The 23,397-nt window shown below is 43.7% G+C and overlaps 1 protein-coding gene across 1 annotated transcript; it reads right to left on the bottom strand.

Annotated features, from left to right (window-relative positions):
• Positions 1-290: 290 nt before the first annotated feature.
• FRZB (frizzled related protein) lies at positions 291-20,672 on the bottom strand. Its single transcript, XM_063162598.1, has 6 exons — positions 20,219-20,672; positions 12,825-12,866; positions 7,815-7,880; positions 5,352-5,556; positions 5,112-5,175; positions 291-1,286 (listed from the first exon to the last, which is right to left on the bottom strand). Exons 1-6 carry the CDS (start codon positions 20,670-20,672, stop codon positions 1,179-1,181), a joined length of 939 nt encoding a protein of 312 aa, XP_063018668.1. The 3' UTR covers positions 291-1,178.
• Between the last annotated feature and the right edge of the window lie 2,725 nt (positions 20,673-23,397).

Below are 23,397 nucleotides of genomic sequence, written 5' to 3'. Positions count from 1 at the left end.
AGTCAGCCTAGTGTACTAAAGACACAACAGCCATTTTCTCTTTTTAAGTAGAGCTGGTTCCCCTCTGCAGACTATGCCAAAGAGGATTGTTCTTTGATGTACCCCTTTTTGATTTCTTTTAAGCATGGGAGAGTAGAAAATGGGAGAGTAGAAAAACAAAGATAATTTCCAATATGTTGGCACCATCTGCAAAGAATTCTATTAAAGCACAAAAATTAAGGGGTTTTTTGTTGTTGTTTTTATATTTTCAAGGGTAGTATTAGCAATATGATGTCAGGTAAGGTCTGTGGTTGGCAACTACAATTCTTTTATTGGACATATGTTACTGAGCATTGAACACTTGTTTATGTAGGCACGGATTTAAGAAAAACACCACAAAATCAAAAGGCTAAACTGCAGACCTGAACTGAGAAACAGGCCTGGTGAGTCTGTCTACTCCTATAACTCAGCTGAGAAAAGGGGAAAAAACTGCCATTATAAGAGAAGAAGCATAAATTTAGTTATAAATTATGGTTACAGAACTAGATAATACTTCCTTCAAGGTCCAAAGCACTGGAAAACCCAGGTTCCCTGTGTACATGCACAGGGAAATATTTAGAGTTTGCCTTATGCAAGTGGTTTATCTGTAAGAAAACTTAATAAAGCTGTACTGATTCAAACAGTTCTTTTAGCAAAAAAAAAAAAAATTATGTAATTCAGAATTATATTTCAGAATAAAAAAATTATACATTTAAATGCAGATGATAACCAACCCAAAAGAGAGCAAGTTTCAGCAAACAGTGACCAAGAAAGAATGAACAGGGAAAGCCCATGTGAGCCATGACTTTAAGCAATGGTTTTTGCCAGATTTCATTCCTGCTTGCATGAGAATTTTCTCCCAGAGAAGATTTAGGAGATAAAAAGGTAAATTGAACATTGTCTTTCTTCATCTCATAAGGGCAGTTTTCTACAGTTCTTAGCAACAGAAAAAAAACCAAAAAATATACATTTCCAGAACTTGCACATATCCAAAAAGAAAAAGGTGGAGAACAAAGAGGGAGAACAAAACCTAATAAAAGCTAGAACACGACTTTGTAGTAAACAATAGAATATAACGTGCAATAGTGCAATTTCTCCTTTGCTGCTCCAAGAGGAAGCCCCGGCAGACAGTCCCGTGCATCCGGCATCCCTCGGCGCCGTCACGCCCCGCTGCGAGCCTGCCGGGCCCCGCCGGGCTTCGGGGCCGCCGCGCTGGGGCCGGGCTCGGCCCGCCCCCGGCCCGCCTGCCGCAGCTTCTGGTCCCAGCGCTGCGGGGAAACGAGCGGCGTTAGCACCGAGAGACTGCACAGGAATTACCTGAGAGACTGCAGAAATTACCCCAGAGACTGCACGGGGGTTACCTGAGAGACTGCACGGGGATTACCTGAGAGATGGCACAGGGGTTACCTGAGAGATGGCAGAAATTACCTGAGAGATGGCACAGAGGTTACCTGAGAGATGGCACAGGGATTACCTGGGAGATGGCACAGGGATTACCTCAGAGACAGCACAGGGATTAACAGAGAGGCACAGGGATTACCTGAGAGACTGCACAGGGATTACCTCAGAGATTGCAGAAATTACCTGAGAGATGGCACAGGGATTACCTGAGAGATTGCAGAAATTACCTGAGAGTTTGCACAGGGATTACCTGAGAGATGGCACAGGGATTACCTGAGAGATTGCAGAAATTACCTGAGAGATGGCACAGGGATTACCTGAGAGACTGCACGGGGGTTACCTGAGAGACTGCATGGGGGTTACCCGAGAGATGGCAGAAATTACCTGAGAGACTGCACAGGGATTACCTGAGAGATTACACAGGGGTTACCTGAGAGACTGTACAGGAATTACCTGGGAGATGGCACAGGAATTACCTGAGAGATTGCATAGGAATTAGTTGAGAGATTGCACAGGGATTACCCGAGAGACTGCACAGAGATTACCTGAGAGACTGCAGAAATTACCTGAGAGACTGCAGAAATTACCTGAGAGATGGCACAGGGATTACCTGAGAGATTGCATAGGAATTAGTTGAGAGATGGCACAGGCATTACCTGAGAGATTGCACAGGGATTAACAGAGAGGCACAGGGGTTACCTGAGAGATGGCACAGGGATCACCTCAGAGATTGCAGAAATTACCTGAGAGCTTAAAGGTATTACCAGAAAATTACAGGAATTACTAGAGAGATCACAGGAATTACCAGAGAGATTGCACAGGGATTACCTGAGAGGTCACAGGAATTAACAGAGAGGTCACAGGAATTAACAGAGAGCTCACAGAAATTAAGAGTGTCAGAACCCAGGACATCCCTCTGGCTGTCCTGCGTGGCTCAAGCCCCTGCCAGGGGCCTCACAGACCTTGGCACAGAGCCCAAGACCCCTGTGCCTCTGATAATGACCCATGCAAAAAATTACCGACCTTTTATGAGGATTTACAAGTCACAAAAGTTTAAGTAGAATGACAGTTAGTTTGTCACAGGATGAAAAGTAGAATTTTCAGGTTTTTAGAATGGGGGCTCAGGGTCCCAAGATGGAGGAATTTGGGCATGCCTTGTTCTTCTTTCTCCTTCTTCCTAGCCTCCATCTTTTGGGCGATGGTGGCACTTTTGGATTGGTTTAAGGTAGGAACACACTGTCTAACATAGGTGATAGGTATTGGAAAATAATTGTAAAAAAAGTACATGTAGTTTTTAGTATAAAAAGACAACACCGCCCTGAAGGTGGGCAGTGTGCCCCTGACTGACCTGCTGAATGGACCTCAGCAGGCCAGGAAAAGAATGTTATAGATAACAGCAAATAAACAACCTTGAGAAGCAGAACAGAAGAATCCTGACTCCTTCTTCAGCTGCCAGGCTGGGAAAAGAGACTCTGACACATCTTGGGGTCAGCCAGAGACCATCGAGACCAGAGAGGCTACAGAAATTACCAGAGAGCTCACAGGAATTACCATTGTTACAGAAATTAGCAAAGAGGCTACAGTGTTGCTCTGTTCTTCTAAGCCTTCTAATGTTTATATTCTTGTAATGAACTTTCTCACACACTTTCCTGGAAATAATTGTTTTCTTACATTCTTTTCTGGAGGAGGAGAAATTTGATGGACTCTTGGTTTGTCCAGTGTCATTGGAGAGATGGCACTGTCATCCTTCAATCCACTGTCACTTTTGGAAATCTGTAAATGCTGGAGTCAGAATTAAACTGCCCCTCTTTTACCTTAGAGATTGCAGTGTTGGCATCATTTTATTTTGTGTCCTAGAGTAACACTACAGAAATTACCAGAGAGGCTACAGATCCACCTGTTCAAAAGTTTCACACAGCAAATGTGTTCACAAACAGCAGCAAAAGGTGCTATTGCTGTTTCCATCATGTCACCTGACAGTGCTGGGCTTAAGGGTGCAATGAGAGCTCACTGAGAAAAGTCCCCATTTAAATGTTAAACATTTAAAAGTTCCCATTTAAACAGGGAAACTGTTTCCTGGCTTTCCTGCAGCTTCTGGGAATGAAGGGTCTGATCCAAGGCTTCAGCACAAGGGGGACTCACCTTCGAAATAATAAAACTTAAATGAAGCCACTCATGCGTTTTTTGGGGGAAGCAGGAGGAAAAAAAGTTAAGGTTTTTTTTTTAATAAAAAAATATGTGTTTTTATTTTTGCAGGCAATAGAAATTACAGTTAAAACAACAATAATAAAAAGACATAATAAATGTAGTTTGCACAGCTGTTGATGCTCTTGGAAAGAAAATGGTGATAAGAAGTGGGTGGTGATGTGGCAGGGTCCTCAACACCCCCAGGCCATGTGTGAGGGCAGAGGCAGCAAGTTACAGACAATAAGGAAGGAAGTGAGAAAGTAAGTGTGTTCCCCAAAAAAATTCCAACAAATAATGTTATCATCCAAGAGCTGAAACTGAGCAGAAGTCAGCTCATGGCAGTAAAATGATATTTTCTCTGTGGCACTGGATTTCCCAGGGTTCTGCCAAATCAAACAACAACTTGAAATAAAATCCCTTTCACTCCTGTAATCTCCACTGATGGGAGAAATGTGCACAGAAAATCCTGCTTTTATAAACACAACAGTATTTTCCTGCCAGTGACCCTTACACTGATGAAGAAAGTGCTGAGTGGAAGAGAAGACTGGTTTGCACAGGCAAAACCACTATGGCAAATGCATGGCTGAGAAATTGTGTCAAAATGAGAATATTCAGTGTAAAGTGACACTCCTGACAATGTCAAAACCACTGACACTTTGCAGTGCATCAGAACATAAAAAGTTATGTTGAATATATTAAATCTATTTCATAAAAAGGTAATCCGTCCAGAACCTGGAAGGCATTAGAAAACATTTAAATCAGAAAAAAATAGAATATATTTTCATATAGAGAGCTGTAGTTGCTCAGCCTGGAGAAGGGTTCAGGGAGATCTTAGAGGACCTTCCAATACCTAAAGGGGCTACAACAGAGATGGAGAAGGACTTTTTACAAGAGCATTTAATGACAGGACAAGGGGCAATGGCTTTAAAGTGACAGAGATTAGATTAGATTAGATGAGATTACATTAGATTATATAAAATATAGGGAAGAAATTCTTGGCTGTGAGGGTGGGGAGGCCCTGGCACAGGTTGCCCAGAGCAGCTGTGGCTGCCCCATCCCTGGAAGTGCCCAAGCCCAGGTTGGGTGGGGCCTGGTACAACCTGGTCTAGTGGAAAGTGTCCCTGCCCATGACATGGTCTGAAAAACATTTGCAAACCCCCCTGGTCTGTTTGGTTTTTTTAAATTCATATCACAACCCCAACTAAGCAGGTGTTGTGGAACACACAGCTTGCTACAGAGTTAAAAGTCCCCTGCTATTTGCTTTTTTGAGACATGGCTTTTGACTACTGCTACAATGGGATACTTTGGGGTAATTCAATGTATCCCTTTAATTTACTCAGCATGCAGTTCCAAGTAATAAAGCAAATAACACACCAAGTTGGTTTTTGATACATGGTATTGATTAACTGGAGGCAGCACACGAATTTTCTTCCCTTATTTTGATAAGACAGGTAGATGTTTTATGGCACCCACAACATTTGACTTCTGGTGAGGTATTTTCTTACCTTTATTTTTTTACCAAGACGTTCCTTCCACTTCTCAGCTATGGAGCCTTCCACCAAGAGTAACCTACACAACAGAGACAAATCCATCAAGGGGCTATACAACCCAGCACACACAAAACTAGAATCTCTGTGCCTGTAGAGAGACTTGCCCTCCATGAAGACCAAGTTTTTCCTTCCTTTTGGCTCTGACTTTCAGCTTTATGACAGGAGAACAGCTGAGGACAGCACAGGAGGAGTTACCTGGAGCGCTCCTCATCCTCGTAGCCCATAATGATGTATTCCTCATTGGCACTGAGGGGTGGACACAGGCAGCCAGAATTCGTGTGCAGGTTTACAGTGTCCTTTGGGATGTTGACCAGGGAAGATTTCAGGATCTCCTTTACTTCCACTACTGCAGTGACATCGTGGCATTTAGTCTTCACCTCCTTCACTTTAGCGCGGATGACTGGGGGAAGCCACAAAGAGCATTGTCAGCAGCAGCAGAAAATGCAGGTCACTCCCCAGCTGCTCTTGGTGACCTCTGGCATTACTCTTTTGCATGGTCCCTCATCAGAAGTTAGCTGAACTCCTGCAATGTCTCTGCCTCCATCTCTTCACTACTTCACCCTCCACCAAGGAGGTGCAGGTAGCTCAGTGTGTCCCTTAATAATGGTCAGGAGCAGGACTTATGTACCAGTTGGATTTACGTCCTGCTTAAGATGGGCTTTGACTTCCTTCCTTTTTTCTTCACCCTTTCCATGTTAAATATATTAAATCTATTTCTTGTGTGCTCTCCCTCTCCCTTGAGCTGTGACTGTTCCCTCTCTGACTACCTGCAGTACAGATGAGCAAACTTTATCACTCTGAACCTTACACAGAAAGGGAATGTGCATTAAAACTTCTCATATCGCTACTTCTGCTGGATGACAGGCCCTTACCTTTTCTATTCTCTCCAGTGACCCAGCACTAATCTGCTCTGCTCTTTCTGAACTTCAAATGCTCCTGATCTTGACCCAATGACCTCTCTAATTGTTTCCTCTCTTGGCCTCTCTTTTTGCTTCAAGTTGCACAGGAGGAAAGGCTGCCTTTCAAAGGCAAAGATTTTCATTCTCTCAGGGTGACCAGTGAACTGATACCACATACAAATGCAAAGCCAACCCAGAGGTCGTGCTCTAGAGAATGCCACATCATTCAAAGAGTCCCTTTCCACACTATAAATGGGAGATAGCCCAAATTCCAAATGTCTCCTGTGTGAAAAAGGTAATAGAGAAGAAAGAAAACCATGGACTTGCACATCTCCTCCCTATAACAGCCATTAACCAGCATGTCTTGCAGGCACATTAAATACAGTTGCCAACAAACACCAATTTGTGTATCTAGTATGAACAATTTACCCTAAGTGATTCCCTTTCTCAAAACCTTTTAAGATCTCAAAATAAAATATTATTTTAGTTTGGAGAATATTTAAAATGCCTTTTAAAACCCATTTAATTTGAAAAGCTTAAGAAAATGGACAGGAGCATGCCCAATGACTCTGCCATATGCAGTTTCTGACCAGAGAATAGTCACTCTAATTTTTTATAAACAAATTCACCAAAACAACATCAAATTGACTATTGACCAAGAAAGTGTTTGAATATAGCTGTAATTTTTTAGCTTTTAACAGCAAACTACTTTTAAAATAAGATTATCTGATTCTGGCTTTACAAATGTGCAATCCTAATAAGTATTATACAATTACTACAATTTAAATAAAGCCTTAATGCTGGCTGACCCTAAAGCTCTTCACCTGATTAATGGGAAAAAAGGAAGTACTGCATATTGATAAAGCTTTATAAAATAAGTGCTTGTTACCCTTGTAAAATCATTGCTCAGGCCTGCAACTTTGGCTAAGTAGAAAAGGACTGTGGGAAAGTGACTGAGCTGAATTAGGGGTAGAAAAAGAAGTTATATAATCATGATGTGCTCACATTGTGGTGTATGGTGGTTGGTTGGGTTATGGTGGTTATGGTTTAAAACTAATAAAGTTTTAACTCGAAGTTTGTAACTGATACAACTGATACTGATACTTTAGGTTCATAACTGATAAAGTCTTAACTGTTTAAAAAGGCCTAGTTTTTGCAATAAGGAAGGGCCCAATGTTCAGTCCCTGTGATATGTATTCAGTGGTTTTACTGGCTTAATTTGCTTGAAACTGACAGTATGAAGAAAAACATGAGCCTGGAGCTATGATATGCCTGAAGAGCAGGCCATGTGCACTTTTACAGGTGTTACAGACAGCCTAACACAGCTGGCAAGATGCTCACTGCTGGCTTTGAGACACCAGAAGGAAAAGAACCTGTCAGATCTCATGGAGAGCTAGTGGGCATGAAAGCTGCTACAAACATGCCCTTCTGCAAAAGCTGAGGGTACTGGCAATCACAGAGGCAGCTCAGGCACAGCACCCCACAATGCCATTACTGTTGCATCACTGCTCACACCAGACAAGTACACAAACCCCAAATGCCTGCACTAAAACTGAAATAACAAAGATACACTTGTACTAACATATCAAGCTAACCCCCTCCATCCTAATTTGGAAACATTTCAGGCCATACTTTCCACCTGCAATAAGCAATATTGGGTTACCAGCAGTAATAGTGAAATTTTAGGCTTTTTAAATGAGAAGTTGCCCCTTGCTGCAGGTTTAGAAGGGCTGGGAGCTGGCAGTGCAGCTGCTCTCACCATAGTTGTAGTTGTTCCGTAGGTAGGTCTTCTGGGTAGCTTTCACTGGCTTGCACTTGCAGCGCTCTACAGAAACAAAAAGCTTTGTTTAGAAAGAAAAAAAACATGTATTCAGTGACAATCTTCCCAAAACCTGGAGCTCACACAGTGTGGGAGTTGGATTAATAGAAAATAAATCCAAGAAATAAATTTGATGGTTTTGCTCATTGACTGCCGCATACACTGAAGTACACAAGATACTATTCTTAACATTATTATTATTATTATAATAATTAATGAACATAAATTTATCTTGTATCTTTACCTTTTTTAGATAAGGTGTAAAACTTGATCTTTTAAACAAGTCATCCAACTATGATCTATCACCTGTTTTAATTTGATCTGTTAAATCTTGTTAAGCCAAGAAACACTTATAGTGTACTGTAATTAGGAAATAGTTGGCTTCTGATTAGACCCAGGTAAAATAAAATAGACTAAATTGCAAGACAAGAACACAGTCTCACATTTCCTTCCATTTTAAGGCAGTATTGGCTTATTTTATGAATTTTAGAATGTATTTTGTTAGTCTAGTTCTATCTCTAAATTACTGACATACCCATGTTCTTATTGAAGAACATGCTTTTTAAATTTACATTTAAAAGAAGTGTACAAAATGCTGCATTATTCCTAATTACTATTTAGAGATACAGAAACTAACACTAAAGATTGGGATGGTGTGAATTATAACATTGTATTGTCTCACCCTTCTCATGGGACTGAAAATGGAATAAAAGTTTTTAAAACGCCTCTCAGTTACCCCATCTCTAAGTCAGAAAAGGGTTAAATCAAAAAACACCTACCAAAAATTTCACTGAACTGACTTGCTTATTACAGTGAAACACTAAAAACCACAGGGCATTCCTGGCCTGTTCTGCTGGGAGATGAGGAACTGCCCATGAGACCTTAAATATTTTTTAGGAGAACAACCTGACATACTGAAATTAAAAAAATAAAAACCAAAAACAAACCAAAGCGCAACAACAAAGACACACAGACTTTGAGACAGGAGTGACAAAATCATGATTTTAAGCCAATTCAATGTTCAATTCTGAGCTCACAGGTGCTGTAATTCCATCCTTGCAATGCTGCACTCTCTTCTGTGCTAGACTTAAGGAATGCCCTCCTTTCTGTTCCTTTTATCATACAGACCATAACAGAGACACAGAAAGAAAATACTGTGGCAGTGCATGACTGAACATTTTTTTGAGTATTATCAGGTCAGTATCTCAGGTCAGTTTAGCAAACTGGGATATTCTGGCCAGCAGGCATTCATTGAATATTTGGCATTGGAGGGGACCTTTAAAGGCCACCTAGTCCAACCCCCTGGCAAATAAGCAGGGACATCTTCAACTGGATCAGGTTGCTGAGAGGCCCATCCAATCCACCATGAGAAATGGTGTAAATTTTACACAATTTTATTATGACCTAGAAGCCCAAGTTTAATGAAAATAGAGAATTTCTTAGCCCTTGTGGCCAGAGGGACAGCCTTCAAAAAAACAAAACAAATGAGCACTGTCAGAGCAGCATTTCCAAAGGTGCAGATGCCAGACAGCTGAGACCTCTAAGAGAGGTAAAAACGTTTTCATTAGTGCCCAGGGAATGCCAATGCAGAAGCTCCAGAGCCACAGTGGTGTTCATAAACACCACTGGTATTTCAGGGCTGGTTGTTCTACTGCAAATATTTACTTTTTATTTTACACCAGTGTCTAAGTGTGGTTTAGTGGAGTAATTTAAAACAGCAGATCCCAGTATTACATGTGCATGTGCATCTATTTTGACATTTGATTTGGCATAAATGGAAGTAGATTTAATGCAGTTTATTTCTATGCACCATCATTCTAAATATCAATGCATATAAGCTAGTGATTTAGTTAAATCTAACATGAAGAGTCTGAAAAAGAACTTCTATTTGATTATATAGGATTTCTGCATATTAAAAAAAATTTAAATTGATGGAATCATTATTTTCTATTGGAAGAATTTTTGTAGTTGAAAATACAAAAAAAAAAAATACAGGAAAGAGGAAAACATTTCAGAAGAAAAATATATTATTTCCTTGAATTTCAAACACATCCTCAGGAATCTATATATAGAGCCCTACAGACTTTAACTTTCCTATGTGTTTGTGTTAAAACAACAAAAGCAGAGAAGGGAAGTGATTTTTGGCTTCCCTTCTGCCTTTGTGAGCTCATGGATACTGCAGGCCAAATGACAGCTGCCTTGGAGCAGAGAATAAAAGATGTGCTCCTGTGACCCACACTCACACAAGCACTTTAGCACTCAAGTCCAGCAAGTGGCACACTGTAATGTTCTCCTGCTTCACAGAACTTTGCACTGTGTCCCAGGTAAAATAAAATAGGCTAAATTGCAAGACAAGAACACAGCCTCACATTTCCTTCAGTTTTAAGGCAGTATGACTTTATTAATTTTAGAATATATTTTGTTAGTCTGTTTCTAAATTATTGGCATGCCTATATTCTTATTGAAGAACATCCTAGTCCATCCTCATGCTTTTTAAATTTACATTTAAAAGAACCATACAAAATGCTGCATTATTCCTAATCACTATTTAGAGATACAGAAACTAACACAAAAGTCATTTGCCAAGGTCAGTTACAAAGTTAGAGCCAGATCCAACTCCTCTCTCCCAGCTCCTGGTACAGTGATTTTCCAAGGAAGGCAAATGTTGACCTTCCCCCAGGGAGTGGAAACACCCACAAAAGGTGGCTATAAAAATGTACTGCATCACCTGATGCTGAGGGAAAATCCCATCTTACCTGACAGCCTCCTCAGAAGCTGCCAGGATTAGCAGAAGAGCTCTGACACCACAACAATGGCACGTCCCCAGCACAGAGACAGCAGCAGAGGCTCCCACTGGCTTTGGCTGAGATCACAGCCAGCCATTAAATCTTCTTTTCAAATAAATACAGGACTACAAACTGCTCAAAGTCCCTATATTTGAAAACTTCACTCTGTCAATGCCAAAAGACATGGAGAGAATGGTTTTCCCTGTGGATTGCTACCAGGAAACATTTGTGTTGTCTTAAATATATGTGTATGATGGAAAACCTGGCTGTAATCCTGACCTGTACAGGCACTCAAACCTGGCAAACACCTCCCAGGTCAACAAAGGATATAAAATAAACACTCTAGAACATTTTCTAAGAGACTTGAGGAGCATGTGATGAAGCAGAAAATCATGTACTTTACTGCCAACAGAGGCAAAAAAGGTCTCCCAAAAAACCCTCATGCAGACTGAGAGGGAAGGTTTTGCCAGCAGACACTGACAGGGAAAAAAGGTGTCTCAAATAGGGATAAGCCATGAGTACTGCTCCCTGTGACCATGCACAGCAGCACAAGCAATAAGATGCAGAATCCACAAAGCTGAGAATGGGATTTTTTTAAAAAAATGTATCAATTTGCTACTTGCAAACAAACAAACAAAACTGCTCTAAATTTACTTTACTGAACACATTAACAAAGCCATTTTGAGACATGGCCTTTTAGGTGGTCCAACTGCGTTTGTCAGTTCAGACAGATGTAGCACACTGAACTAGAAATCATGTTTGAACAGTAAAAGCAGATATTGCAGCAGCAATTTTTCTGTGCATCCTTAGTCTATTTTCTAGATGGGATTTTTTTAGGTCTGCTTTTGCTTTCAGCCATCAAAAAGCATCACAACAGGAACAATGTGACTGAAATTTCCTCTTCCACTGCAGGGTCACTCACTGGACTTACATGCCTATGGACAGGCAGCAGTAAAGATATGCCTCATAGTTTGGATTTAAGGTGACAATGAGAGCACACAGCTTTGCTTCATGCTCAGAGTGAAGCTTGTATGCTCTCTGTACAGTCCACATGGTGCATGAAATCCCAGCTTTCTCAATGCCACACAACTGAAAATGGCTTCAAACTAAGAAGATACTAACATTAGTAACAAATATCTTTAGCAAGTCCTCCAGACATGGTCCCATGCTCAAGACAATTTAAAGCAAAGCCTGTTAAGGGGCTTGCTGTTATGAGGTTTTTAAACTGTACCTGGGCTTCTAGAGGGTATGCACTGTGATTTAAAGAACATTTTGCACAAATATAGCTGCTTTCACATTGGGACCTACTGACTAAAATCTTAAACTGTATTATATAAACTGGGCATTACTAATATATTTTTGCAATCTGGTCACAGGGCTTAATGCTGAAATGACATCTATAGGTACCTAATGTTAGGTTCAACACCTTTTAGGTGAACATCAGTGCACACTGTAGCTCATCAGCACCTCTGCAGAAGGAAAGACATGGAGGTCAGTACTACAGCTTCCAAGTCTCAATTTCTTGACAAAGATCTAAGAGGAGAACTTTGGATGGAATCATAATAAAATTCAAGAAAATCTACAGTCATTGGCTTGCATGGGCAAAAGATTCACATTCCTATAATTATTATTAGCCACCATCCTGGGCTTTGCTTCCTTGCATTGGCAAGTAGTGGTAATGCTCAAGGGTTTTTATTCAGTTCCAGCAAAACCAAAACAGCAATAAAAAGCAACAGGGAACTTGCTGGAATAAAACCAGCCTCAGAAGGTGCCACCCTCAACCTCCTCAGGCTAAAGGGAGCACTGCCATTATCTACAAACAGTACTGAATTTAATTTGAAAATTTTAAGGTCAAAATGAACCATTATCTTCACTGGTTTTGCCCAGGGAAAAATCAATTTAACGATTACTCTCTCTGTTCAAGACAAAACTTTTAATAAAATCAGCACAGCCCTCCTGCTTTGATGCACATTTTGAGGCTGACCAACCCCCAAATCCCACCTGCCCATGGAATGCAAAAGCAAAATCTGCAGTATTCTCAGTCAAGACCAAGTATTTATCACTTAGTACCCCTCTTAATTAAATATTTAAAGGATTTGAAAGTCTACAGCTTATTATATAATTTTATAAAAATTATTATACAGTTTTATAAAAGTGTACTTACCAACGCCTCTACAGTTGCCGTTATTAGAATCCATAGGGAAATCTGCCATGGATTTGTAAAATATGTAAAAGAAAGTTAGTATTTTTAATATTGGATTATTTCACTACACATACATGACAATGTTTTCTCTTTCTGTAATATTTAGTACGTGGAAACTTAAAAACTTCACTAATAAACAGTTTGCAATATTCTAGAGGTCACTCCAGTAAAGTTGACACAATGTCTTACCCATATTTCACCTGAATCCAGCATATCATGTTAAAGGCTGAAGCAGACTAAATATCCCATTTCCATTGCTACAGACTGGCAGGTTTCAGACAAGGGTTGACATTTATGCCATGAATTTTGATCACCTACAGAAAACATGTGTAGTGTTTGCATTTAATTAGATGATGAAGGAGAAATTACTTTGGGGGATTTTTTTGGTTACTGAGGAAATCAAATCAACCAACCACAATCACAGTGTTGAAGCAAATGCCAAAATAAATGTTTCAGACCTTCCCCTCAGTTTAAAAACACACAGATTACTCTGAAGGACAGATAAGGAACAGAAGTTTAAACAGGCACTCTGCCCAAAGAAATGCTTTCAGACACGTTCATAAGTGGACTGTGTCCCAGATTAAAATTCATAATTTCAAACCTATTTATTAAATCACACTATTTAATGGGTTTATACATATATTTAATCATGAAAAACAAGTATGTTCATGCATATAACCTTCAATGAGCCAAGGACAAAATAAATGCAAGAGGAACAAGAACTGGGAGAGATGCAGGACACTTCATTAGAATGGCACATAAAATGGAAAAACAAATGAGTTTTCAAAGAAAAAACCCTTCTGTAATTTTGCACATTTATTCATTTATGCTGCTCTTCCAATTCTGGAATCTGGTATCCTACAATCAACTTTCTTAGATTCTTACATAATCATGGAGGCAATCCTGCTGCCTTGCAGTGTAGAACAAATGTAATAAAATTCCTGTCTTGCAGCCTGAGCTGTAAGGTTTTGGCTGTAAGACAGCCCAGGACACTCCTGATACTCAGCACTCATGATGACTTCAGATGTGTGGATTAAATTATAAGGGCCAAGTATATATACATATATGTATATATTTATATATTTTATATTTATATAATCACAAATTCTGTAATACCTGTTTACAAGAAAAATAATATGACTTAGCTAACCTTCTAATTTTGCCATCCTTGTTAAAATAAAAAATAAAATCTACACTTAATGAATACTTATACTACTCAAAGCAACATGAAACTTCATTTACATAAATGAGGATGGAGCTAAATCACAGTCAGGGCAAGAGTAAAGCTGAAAAACAACTAATTCCCTTACGTAATAATTAACTTTAAAAAAATTTGAGACTTCAGGAATAATTATTCTAACCAACACAAAGAGCAAAGGGTATACAAAACAGCGTAGGAAGATTGAATAGATGCTCTTTTATATTCAATATCCTTTTGCTAATAAAACATCAGATCCATTTTCTTGCAAAGAAAGTCCCAAACCACCACAGGATCTTTGTTTATGGAGGAAAAACCAAACATCTTTAGGAGTCAATCTGATCTTTGCAATCAGGTACTTCCACAGAACATTTTAATCTTCACCATGCTGCCTTGTAACAAGTCAAACTATCCAAGCTGATTCTTTCTTTCATGTTTGATTTTGATTATTCACCTGAGTTATTCTCAATTCATTAAGAACGCATTTTATATTGCATCAAATGCACTCTGGCATTCCAGAATGTGATGGAAGAGGAATTGAAATGGTTTCCCTCTTGCAAATGGCAAACAAAAGGACAACCACATTTCCCATTCTTCTCCTCCTGGGCCAATTATTTGTTGTCTTGTTCGTTCAGCCAAGCTGTAGCTTTAAATCTACAATTCCTTCTGATGTGGTAAAAGCACAGAGAGAGGTCTATGGTCTGATAATCCTCCCATCTGCTCCAAGTACAGACAAAACATCTGCAGAACCCTCCAGCCACAGAGAGGTGGCCATACAGACCTTTCTGTGTACCTAGGGCTGGCCTCAGACGTTTCCCCACTCTGGGCACCCAAAACCCCTGCAGAGAAAGCTCTCAGGATTCCCTGCCCTGCAGAGAAAGCTCTCAGGATTCCCTACTCCTGCAGAGGAAGCTCTCAGGATTCCCTGCCCTGCAGAGAAAGCTCTCAGGATTCCCTGCTCCTGCAGAGAAAGCTCTCAGGATTCCCTGCCCTGCAGAGAAAGCTCTCAGGATTCCCTGCTCCTGCAGAGAAAGCTCTCCAGATTCACTGCCCTGCAGAGAAAGCTCTCAGGATTCCCTGCCCTGCAGAGAAAGCTCTCAGGATTCCCTGCTCCTGCAGAGGAAGCTCTCAGGATTCCCTGCCCTGCAGAGAAAGCTCTCAGGATTCCCTGCCCTGCAGAGAAAGCTCTCAGGATTCCCTGCTCCTGCAGAGAAAGCTCTCCAGATTCACTGCCCTGCAGAGAAAGCTCTCAGGATTCCCTGCCCTGCAGAGAAAGCTCTCAGGATTCCCTGCCCTGCAGAGAAAGCTCTCCAGATTCACTGCCCTGCAGAGAAAGCTCTCAGGATTCCCTGCCCTGCAGAGAAAGCTCTCAGGATTCCCTGCCCTGCAGAGAAAGCTCTCAGGATTCACTGCCCCTGCAGAGAAAGCTCTCAGGATTCACTGCCCTGCAGAGAAAGGTCTCCAGATTCACTGCCCCTCTCACTCAGCTGCCTTGGCCACCTTCTCGGGTCTTCTCAAAAGCTATCTGCAAATGACCAAGTCAACTCCTGGTTTTTCATGTGACCCAGCAAGCAAAAATTCTTAACAAAATAGGTATTTCAGGGATACTTTGTTCATGCCTTCAAAGCACATTGCCCATTGTATCAAAATTGTTACTGGGGACAGAAAAAAAATCATCATGGAGAAGACAAGAGAAGTATCACATTAAATGCTTACCATCTCCCATCCACAGAAGGAAAAAGAAGCTCTGAAGTGCACAGTCCCTACCTAAACTAAGGATGGATCCAAACAGACATGACTTTGTGGTGCTTGAGCAAACCTAGTCCAATCCACATTCAAATTGCACCTCAAAATAAACCAGAGCCCAGTAAAGGGTTCACAGCCTTCCCTGGCCCATGTGGAGTACAATGCCCACAAGCATTGGCTGAGGAACTTCCCTTGGAGCTCACACCAACACAGGACAACCAGTGAGCACTTGGTATGGGCAGTATAAACATGCAAACAAGCATGGAACTGACCTGCTTTACCACATGTCCCCACACACTCTCAGGTACACAACTTATTTTTAACCAAATTACAGCACACCACAGCCTCGAGGCATCTGCTAACTCTGCACTGCCAGGTCACCTGTCCCACCCCAAACCAGAATTCCCAATGAATTAGCTCTGTGTGCAGCCAGAGGAATTCAGACACTGAGTGCAGAGCAGCCAGGAGTGGAAGTGCCTCCTGTTTGTGTGCCTGCACAAAGGCAGCAGGGCAGGGGTGAACAGGTACCCAAACATCAGTTCATAGCTCATTTCTCTGACCCTTTTCCCAGTTAAACTCATACAGTCTGGTCCCTGCTTACCCTCCAGACAGGAGATTGGAAGAGGGTCCATGCCAGGCCTGCCACCAGCTACTGGTCAGGTCTCAGGTGTGTGTGAGCACCCACCCAGCCCCTGTCCCCAGCAGCTGATAGACAGAGGCCTCTCTCCACCAAGCTGAAACCTTCAGCTGCACCGCTGACAGAAGGAGGGGGAAAAAAAAGCTATTTAAAATCCCCCAAACAACTGACTTCCTATTGTTCCATGTCTCTTCATGGGCAAACCCTCTGCCAAGTTCTGTCTATGCAAAGCAATCTTTCCAAAATAAATACCTGCCAGTGATGGGCAGGTATTTATCCAAAAGTTTGACAGGGCCCTGAATGAGGAAAGCAGATAATGTGATAGATTGGAGGAAGAATAAGCAAATACATGTGAAGAATGAAATACATGGAGCAAGTGAACAGCACCTCCCAGAGATGTAACACAGCTGATACTAATGTCTGCACACAGAACCACTTTCTCCTCCAAAAAGCCCAGGACAGGGATGTGGGATAAATGCCATAGGAGACTTCAGACAGCATGCACTAATCTGACACCCAGGGTGTTAATGTATTGTCAAGATGCTCTTTCATCCTCCATGCTGGATGCTGATATGTTGGATCCTCCACAAAAAGCCAAATTATTCAGTATCACACTCACCTCCAGAACACCCACACCGTGTCTGCAGCATCCCTCTGCTTTCTGGCTGTAAAGGAACCCGGATGTTTCCCAAAGAGAATGAAAAATCAAGAAACATACACTTCCCACATGTTTTAAGTCAGTTTCTGTAACTTGAGGAACTTGAGACCTCCCAGTCACACTCCCACTCAGGTTTTGGAGACCAGCACAAGCTCAGGGGGTGTGCACAGCTATTCCTCTAACTGAGCCCAAAACACAGCACTGCTGTCAGCTTTCTCCGTCACAGACAAAGCAGCCCTTTGGTGCTGTGGCAGGAAGGGTCTGGATCTTCCTCAACACCTGGACTCAGATGAAGAGAGGTCCTAGAAGATGTCTGTGGTGGACTGTGCCTCAACAGCTGAAAGTGAACTTCTTACTGAAATTTATCATAGATTTTACCAACCACATACTTTGCAACACTCACAAGTTACTGGGAATATAACTGATGGAAATTGGGCTTGTGAACCCAGTCCCTGCTTTGACAAGGACAAACACTGACTACATCCTCCTTAAGGCTCTCTCATGGAAGGGACAAGACAAATGTTCTAATGTTCACCAGAACATTAGAACAATAATGCAGAAAAAATGCAGAAATATGCAGAAACCTCAAGAGGAAAGGAAGCAGCAGAATCCCGTTACAGGTAGCAAAAGAATGAAAGCAAAAACAAGATTTCACTTCTGAAGACTACAACAGCCACAAAACAATGGATTATATTTCTGCCCACTCTATTGGGTGCAGTACAGACAGCAGAAGGGGCTAGAATGCTTGGGAGATAAATTAAAGCAAATAAGAGCAGGGATTCTGCACACTACTCATCAGGCAGTTGGTTATTTGTGTCTTCTACTGAGCTGCAATCCTTTATTTGGAGAATTGGATTTGAAAGTGTTCACCTTACCTCTTCCTAGAACAGGAATCCTTCCCTCTGCTTTCTAAAAGAACAGTTTTATTCCCTCAAGAAGGATTCTTTCAGTCTGGTGCATAATGCACCAGTTCAAAATATTCAGCCCAGAAATGAGAATGTCATCAGGTTCTCATTCACTGAAAGAGAGTTTTCATGGATCTGGCCCTGGAATCCCTCAAAGAGGTTATTGTACTGCTGAGGTCCTCAGAAATAGGTAACTCAGGGGCGATTTCAGCCAAGCTTCCTCCCTCCAGATTTGAATGTGATTGCTTTCAAATCGCTGCAGACCTGCCAAACCTTGAGCCATTTTTAAGGTGGTTTTGAAAGCACCTCAATATTGCAGAAAAAGGTGCTTGGTGTTCAAAACCACATCTCTCCCCAAAACTACCCCAGCAGGACTGCAGGGCTCAGAGAGCAGCAGCTGATGACAAAAATAGATGATTACATTCATGGGCTGGGAAAAAAAGTAGGAAAAGGCAAGAGGGAAGGCAAGGGAAGTTAGAAATAGCAGTAATAACTGGAGATATGAGAGTATGGAGGTTTCAGGAGGTGCAGAGGGTGAGAGAATAGAGTCAGAGATGGATTAGGGTTTGTCTGGTCTGTAAATAAATGGAGACAGAGAGAGCAGCTTACCTGGGAAGGCTGAGCTGGGGAGCACGGTCAGGAAACTGAAGCGTGAGATTTTGTTAGGAGAAGAAAACAGGAATTACAGCATTTGGCATTACTGGCAGAGGGATACATAAAGCATTTAGTAGTGGGACAGAAGCACAGTAAAATACTGTGCTGAGCACAGCATGAAAAATTCCCCTTTCATTCCCAGGCCACTGCTGGAGGAAGAGAGAGGTGAGATCCACTGCCTGTCAGTGAGCTCCCAAAACCCAGCACTGCAGCTGTGGGCACTGAAGGAGACAGGTAGCAGCACAACAAGCTCCTGGGGTGCATGGATGCTGCTCCGACCCCCCTGGTCTGCTCTCCCACCCCAGTACTGCTCTCCCAGTCCTCTGATGGAGAGGTCTGGCAGAGCAACCAGCACTGAAACTTTGCACCAGAGAAAATGGTAGCCTGGTCCCACCAGCAGCCAATGCTTTCCTGAAAATACACAGGAACTGAAGTCACTTTGTAAAAGGTCAGAGCTCACTCGTGATAACCACCCACCAGCGTGCTTTAATTTCCTGTTCAATAGCCCCTTGTATTCAATATCTCTGTGGAGCTCAGCTCAACACGTTGGAGGGGTGTCCTGCCAACTCCTCCAGGCCAAAGGCAGCTGTGACAAGAGCAGGATCCCTGAGGCACAGCGGGTTTGCAGCATGGTCTGAGCAGTCAGCAGTCCTCACCTGACTGTGCAGAGATGCTCCTGCCTCGGACAGTGGTGCTGGATGATACCCAGCACCAGCACCCTGTGGGATCACAGTGAGCTCAGCTGGTGAAACAGGATGCAGAGAGAAAGCTGAGCAGCTCCAGCAGCCCCTCTGAGGCCACAGTGGTCACACAGCATCAGGCTCGGGTGCAGGATGCAGCGCTTGGCTGGCTTCAGGGATGTTGGGAACAAACCACAAGGGAAGGCTGCAGTTTGCTGCACTCCTCACCTGGCTGTTCTTCTAGAGCCCAGGGACCTGCTGGGGAACCTGTGCTGTAACTGTACCTTCGGTGCTAACCACTACGATGAGCGTTTTCTCGCCTCCAGCTGTGCATGTGCCACCACTGGCAAAGAAGTAGCTGGGGAGTCCCCGGCCCCCCAGCTTCTGCCTGGGGCTCCTCTGGGCACTGATATTTCCCAAAATCTGTGGAGTGCTGGCATTGTGTGAGAAGGGAGCAACCTGTTTTGGGAAGGAGCGGCTGAAGAGGAGCAGAGAGGAGCAGGGGCAGAGGGGGAACCGACAGCCGGGGGGCTGCCCCTCACTTGGGGGGCTCTTCATTCTGTGCCAGCAAGCGCTGCCGATGGATCTCCGGTAGAAGAGCCGTACGGAAACGTTTCCCGTTCGTGTGCAACGAGGGCTGCAACTCCCACACTCGGTGGCGGGGCTGTCACTTGTCACACACACTCTGCGCCCAACAGCAAAACTTTTCCAGCAGCGAGGCGGCTGCTAAAGGCAGAGAGCAGACAGCGAAAGAGCGGAGGGCAGAGCGGAGAGAATCCGAGCGAGCGGCCGGAGGGGAGGCAGGGCTCCCGGGCTGCCCTCCCCGCCCGCCCGCCGCCCATTGTCCCCGCGCCGGTGCCGGTCCCCGCGCACTCACCCGCGCCCTCGGCGGTGACGATGGCCTCGGGGGAGATGCAGACCCCGCGGTCGTACACGGGCAGCTCGTCGCAGGCCAGGCTGTCGGGCCAGGCGTGGCTGTAGCGGACCAGGACGGGCTCGCAGCCGGCGCGGGCGCGCTCGCAGACGGACTTGCAGGGCTTGATGGGCTCGTGCTGGAAGTCGATGGTGCAGATGGGCGCGTACATGGCGCACAGGAAGAACAGCAGGTCGGGGCTGCAGTTGGTGCCCAGCAGCCCCTCGAACTGCTCCATGGCCAGCACGGCGTTGGCCTGCGTGCTGTGGTGCAGGTGGTTCGGCATCTTGGTCATGTTCCAGGGCAGCGGCTTGCAGAGCGGGATGCGCACCGGCTCGCAGGCCGCCCCCCGGGCCGCGGGCGGCCGCCCCAGCAGCAGCAGCCCGGCCAGGGCCAGCAGCGGCAGCCCCCGCCTCATGCCGCCCGGCCCGACGGTAAGCGAGGGGCCGAGCGGGCGCGGCGCGGCGCGGGGGCGGCTCCGCCCGCCCGGGCCCGGCCCCGCGGGCGCGCACCGGGGCCCGCCCCGCAGCCCGGCCCCGAACAAAGGAGAGCGGCCCTGCGCTGGGGAGGGGGCTCGCCTGCTGGCAAGAACCCGACAGGAGACATTTCTCTCTCAAGCGAGAGCTTGAATTCTCCCCGAAGTAAAAGCCTTGCTGGGAGCCTGAACATGATTTCAGACCAATCTCTCGGAGATATATTCTTATCTTTTAACAAACACCTCTTTTTTTGTTTGTTTTTTTGCACACACTATGCTGGGTGCACTGCTTAAGCAGGAGGTGCACGCGAAAAGCGTGGCACATAGAGATGGGGGTTTTAGAGGAGAGTAATAATGTTGAGAGGCTTAAAAATGACAGAGATTCAGCTCAGCAGCTGGGGATGCTATCTTTACAGAAGGTTAAAAAAGATTTAAGAGGCTGGATACTGTTTAAGATACCTCGCAAAAGGAGTTCTGACTTGATCAGAAGAAATGTGCCCTCATATAATCATAGAATCACAGAACAGTTTGAGTTGGAAAGGACCTTAAAGATAATCTAGTTCCAACCCCCTGCCAGGGACAGGGACACCTTCCACTGGACCAGGTTGCATAGAGAACACAAGCTGACATTTATTAGCTGAGTAAGTTCTTTCCGGTTATAAACATACGAGCAACTGGTCGATCACACATTTATTATTCCAGCTTCTGCCCCTAAATCAAACCTGTGAGCAGAAACACACCTACCACAAGCCAGTGCTCAGAAACCAGACCAAAAATGTGAACAAGCTGTGAAAGCAGCCATGGATACAGGCTCACAAACACAGGATCCTAAGCCTAGAAGGCTTTACTGAAGTTTTTCACTTTATGACTGCAGATGAAACCTTAATCCCTTTAACTCAGCTGCTGATGTCCTTGTTCCAGCAAAGGCACACGCAAAGAAAACAAGGAGTTGTGATATGGCCAGTGGAGTACAGGTACCTTTTATTTGCCCACCACTGCAGGTGCTAATTTCAAAGACCCAAACCTTGCTCCCTGCACTCCTAGAAGAAAATTTGGGCCTCAAAGGGAGGCAGAAATGTTCACACACATGTGCATGTGACAGCCTTAGGAGGCATCAGTCAGGCTGCCCATGACCCTGTGCCTGCATCCAGGCTTGCCAAGTAGCCATGAGGGCAAAGGAAAGGGAAAGGGCTTTACCTGCAAAGGGAAGCTTGCTCCTCTGCAGGAGGAGAGAACTGGGTTTACTCATCCTCTTAGCTCTTCAAATTTAGTCATAGCAAAGCCTCAGGCCTGAGTTTTCCCTAGCAGTGTAAAAGAATACATGTTTAAAAACCATGTGGTGTAATAAAAACCTTACCCAGGTGGTTGGAACTGAATACACTCTGACCTTACCTGACAGCAGTGAGTGTGAGAGCAGTGCATCCCCGAAAGTGAGTCCAGGGAAATGGGCCAGAGCAATGCAAAGCACCTATTGACATGAATTAACATATTTTCTACTTCACTATGAAATTCTCCCATCTCTGGGATTTTTTTTCCAGACTGATAATTGATAATTACATAAATCAGCTTTAAAAGCATTTCCTGTGTTTTGCAGGAAAAAGCATTGATAATAGTGAATATTCCTATGCCTGCAATAACACTATGAAGTCCATAAGCTTAATTTTTTAGTCCCAAGTCTACGAGATTACATGAGATGACCTTGTACTTCTTTACTCAAAGAGTAAAATTACTGAAAATTCTTTCAGAACAGCAAATGCTGGCATCCCCATGAGATCACAAACATTCAAACACATTCCTATACAAACTGGCTTCACATCTCCAGTGCTGGTGAGAACATTGATACCTCCCATGCATTGAGCTGGCAGAGCACTGCCCATTTGCCCTGCTGGCAAGCTCCTGGTGCAGCTGGTGCCTGGGAGAGGATGGGCTGCTAGCAGGATTGGGGCTGCTGGCCTGCAGGGCTGTCTGCATTCATTACCTCTTCATGCTTCCACTATAAATCAGCTTAAATGAGGTGGTAAAAATCCACCTCTGGCTGGAACTAGGCAGTCTGATTACTGACCTGAAACATTGCTACTTTAACCAAACATTTACACCCTCTGTGTCTGCCAAGGTATTTTCTGTTATACAGAAGCACTATGGCCAGCCTTGACACTTTTTTTAACAGAGGAGGAGTCTAGTAAAACAGAAAAAGAGACAGTGAAGAGGAGGGCAGTGGTTTCATGCTATCAGAATGCAGCTACAGTGCTCTGCAGGTAGAGTTACACTAGAAGGAAAACAAAATGGCTAGAGGAAAAGAGCAAGCTACCAACCTACCCTCTGTCTTCACATGCAGTTGCTGCACGACACCAATGCTGCTAATTGGAACTATAATGTGTGTGCATACTGAAAATGGTGACTCAGGAGTGTGTATGTTAGCTGAGAAAGCATGTGCTGTGGTACCTGAAATTTTCCACCAGTCTCAAAATACAAAGTAGCTTTTACTCTGGGTGCTACCACAGCGCTGTCAGGAATTTCACCCCCTTCTCTTCCACCAATTCCTTAAGATTTACGAAGAAAAAATCTCTTCCTACAGCTTCCATCAACAAGGGCAGTGCTAAAACTCTGAGGCTGGGTTGTGACAACAATCAAATTCCTTATCTTGGACAACTCCAAAAGGGTTTAGTCA

The sequence above is a fragment of the Melospiza melodia genome, chromosome 8 (assembly GCF_035770615.1).
Source record: "Melospiza melodia melodia isolate bMelMel2 chromosome 8, bMelMel2.pri, whole genome shotgun sequence".
Lineage (NCBI taxonomy): Eukaryota > Metazoa > Chordata > Aves > Passeriformes > Passerellidae > Melospiza > Melospiza melodia.
Note: the sequence above shows the minus strand (reverse complement) of the source record. Positions and strands in the feature narration are given on the sequence as shown.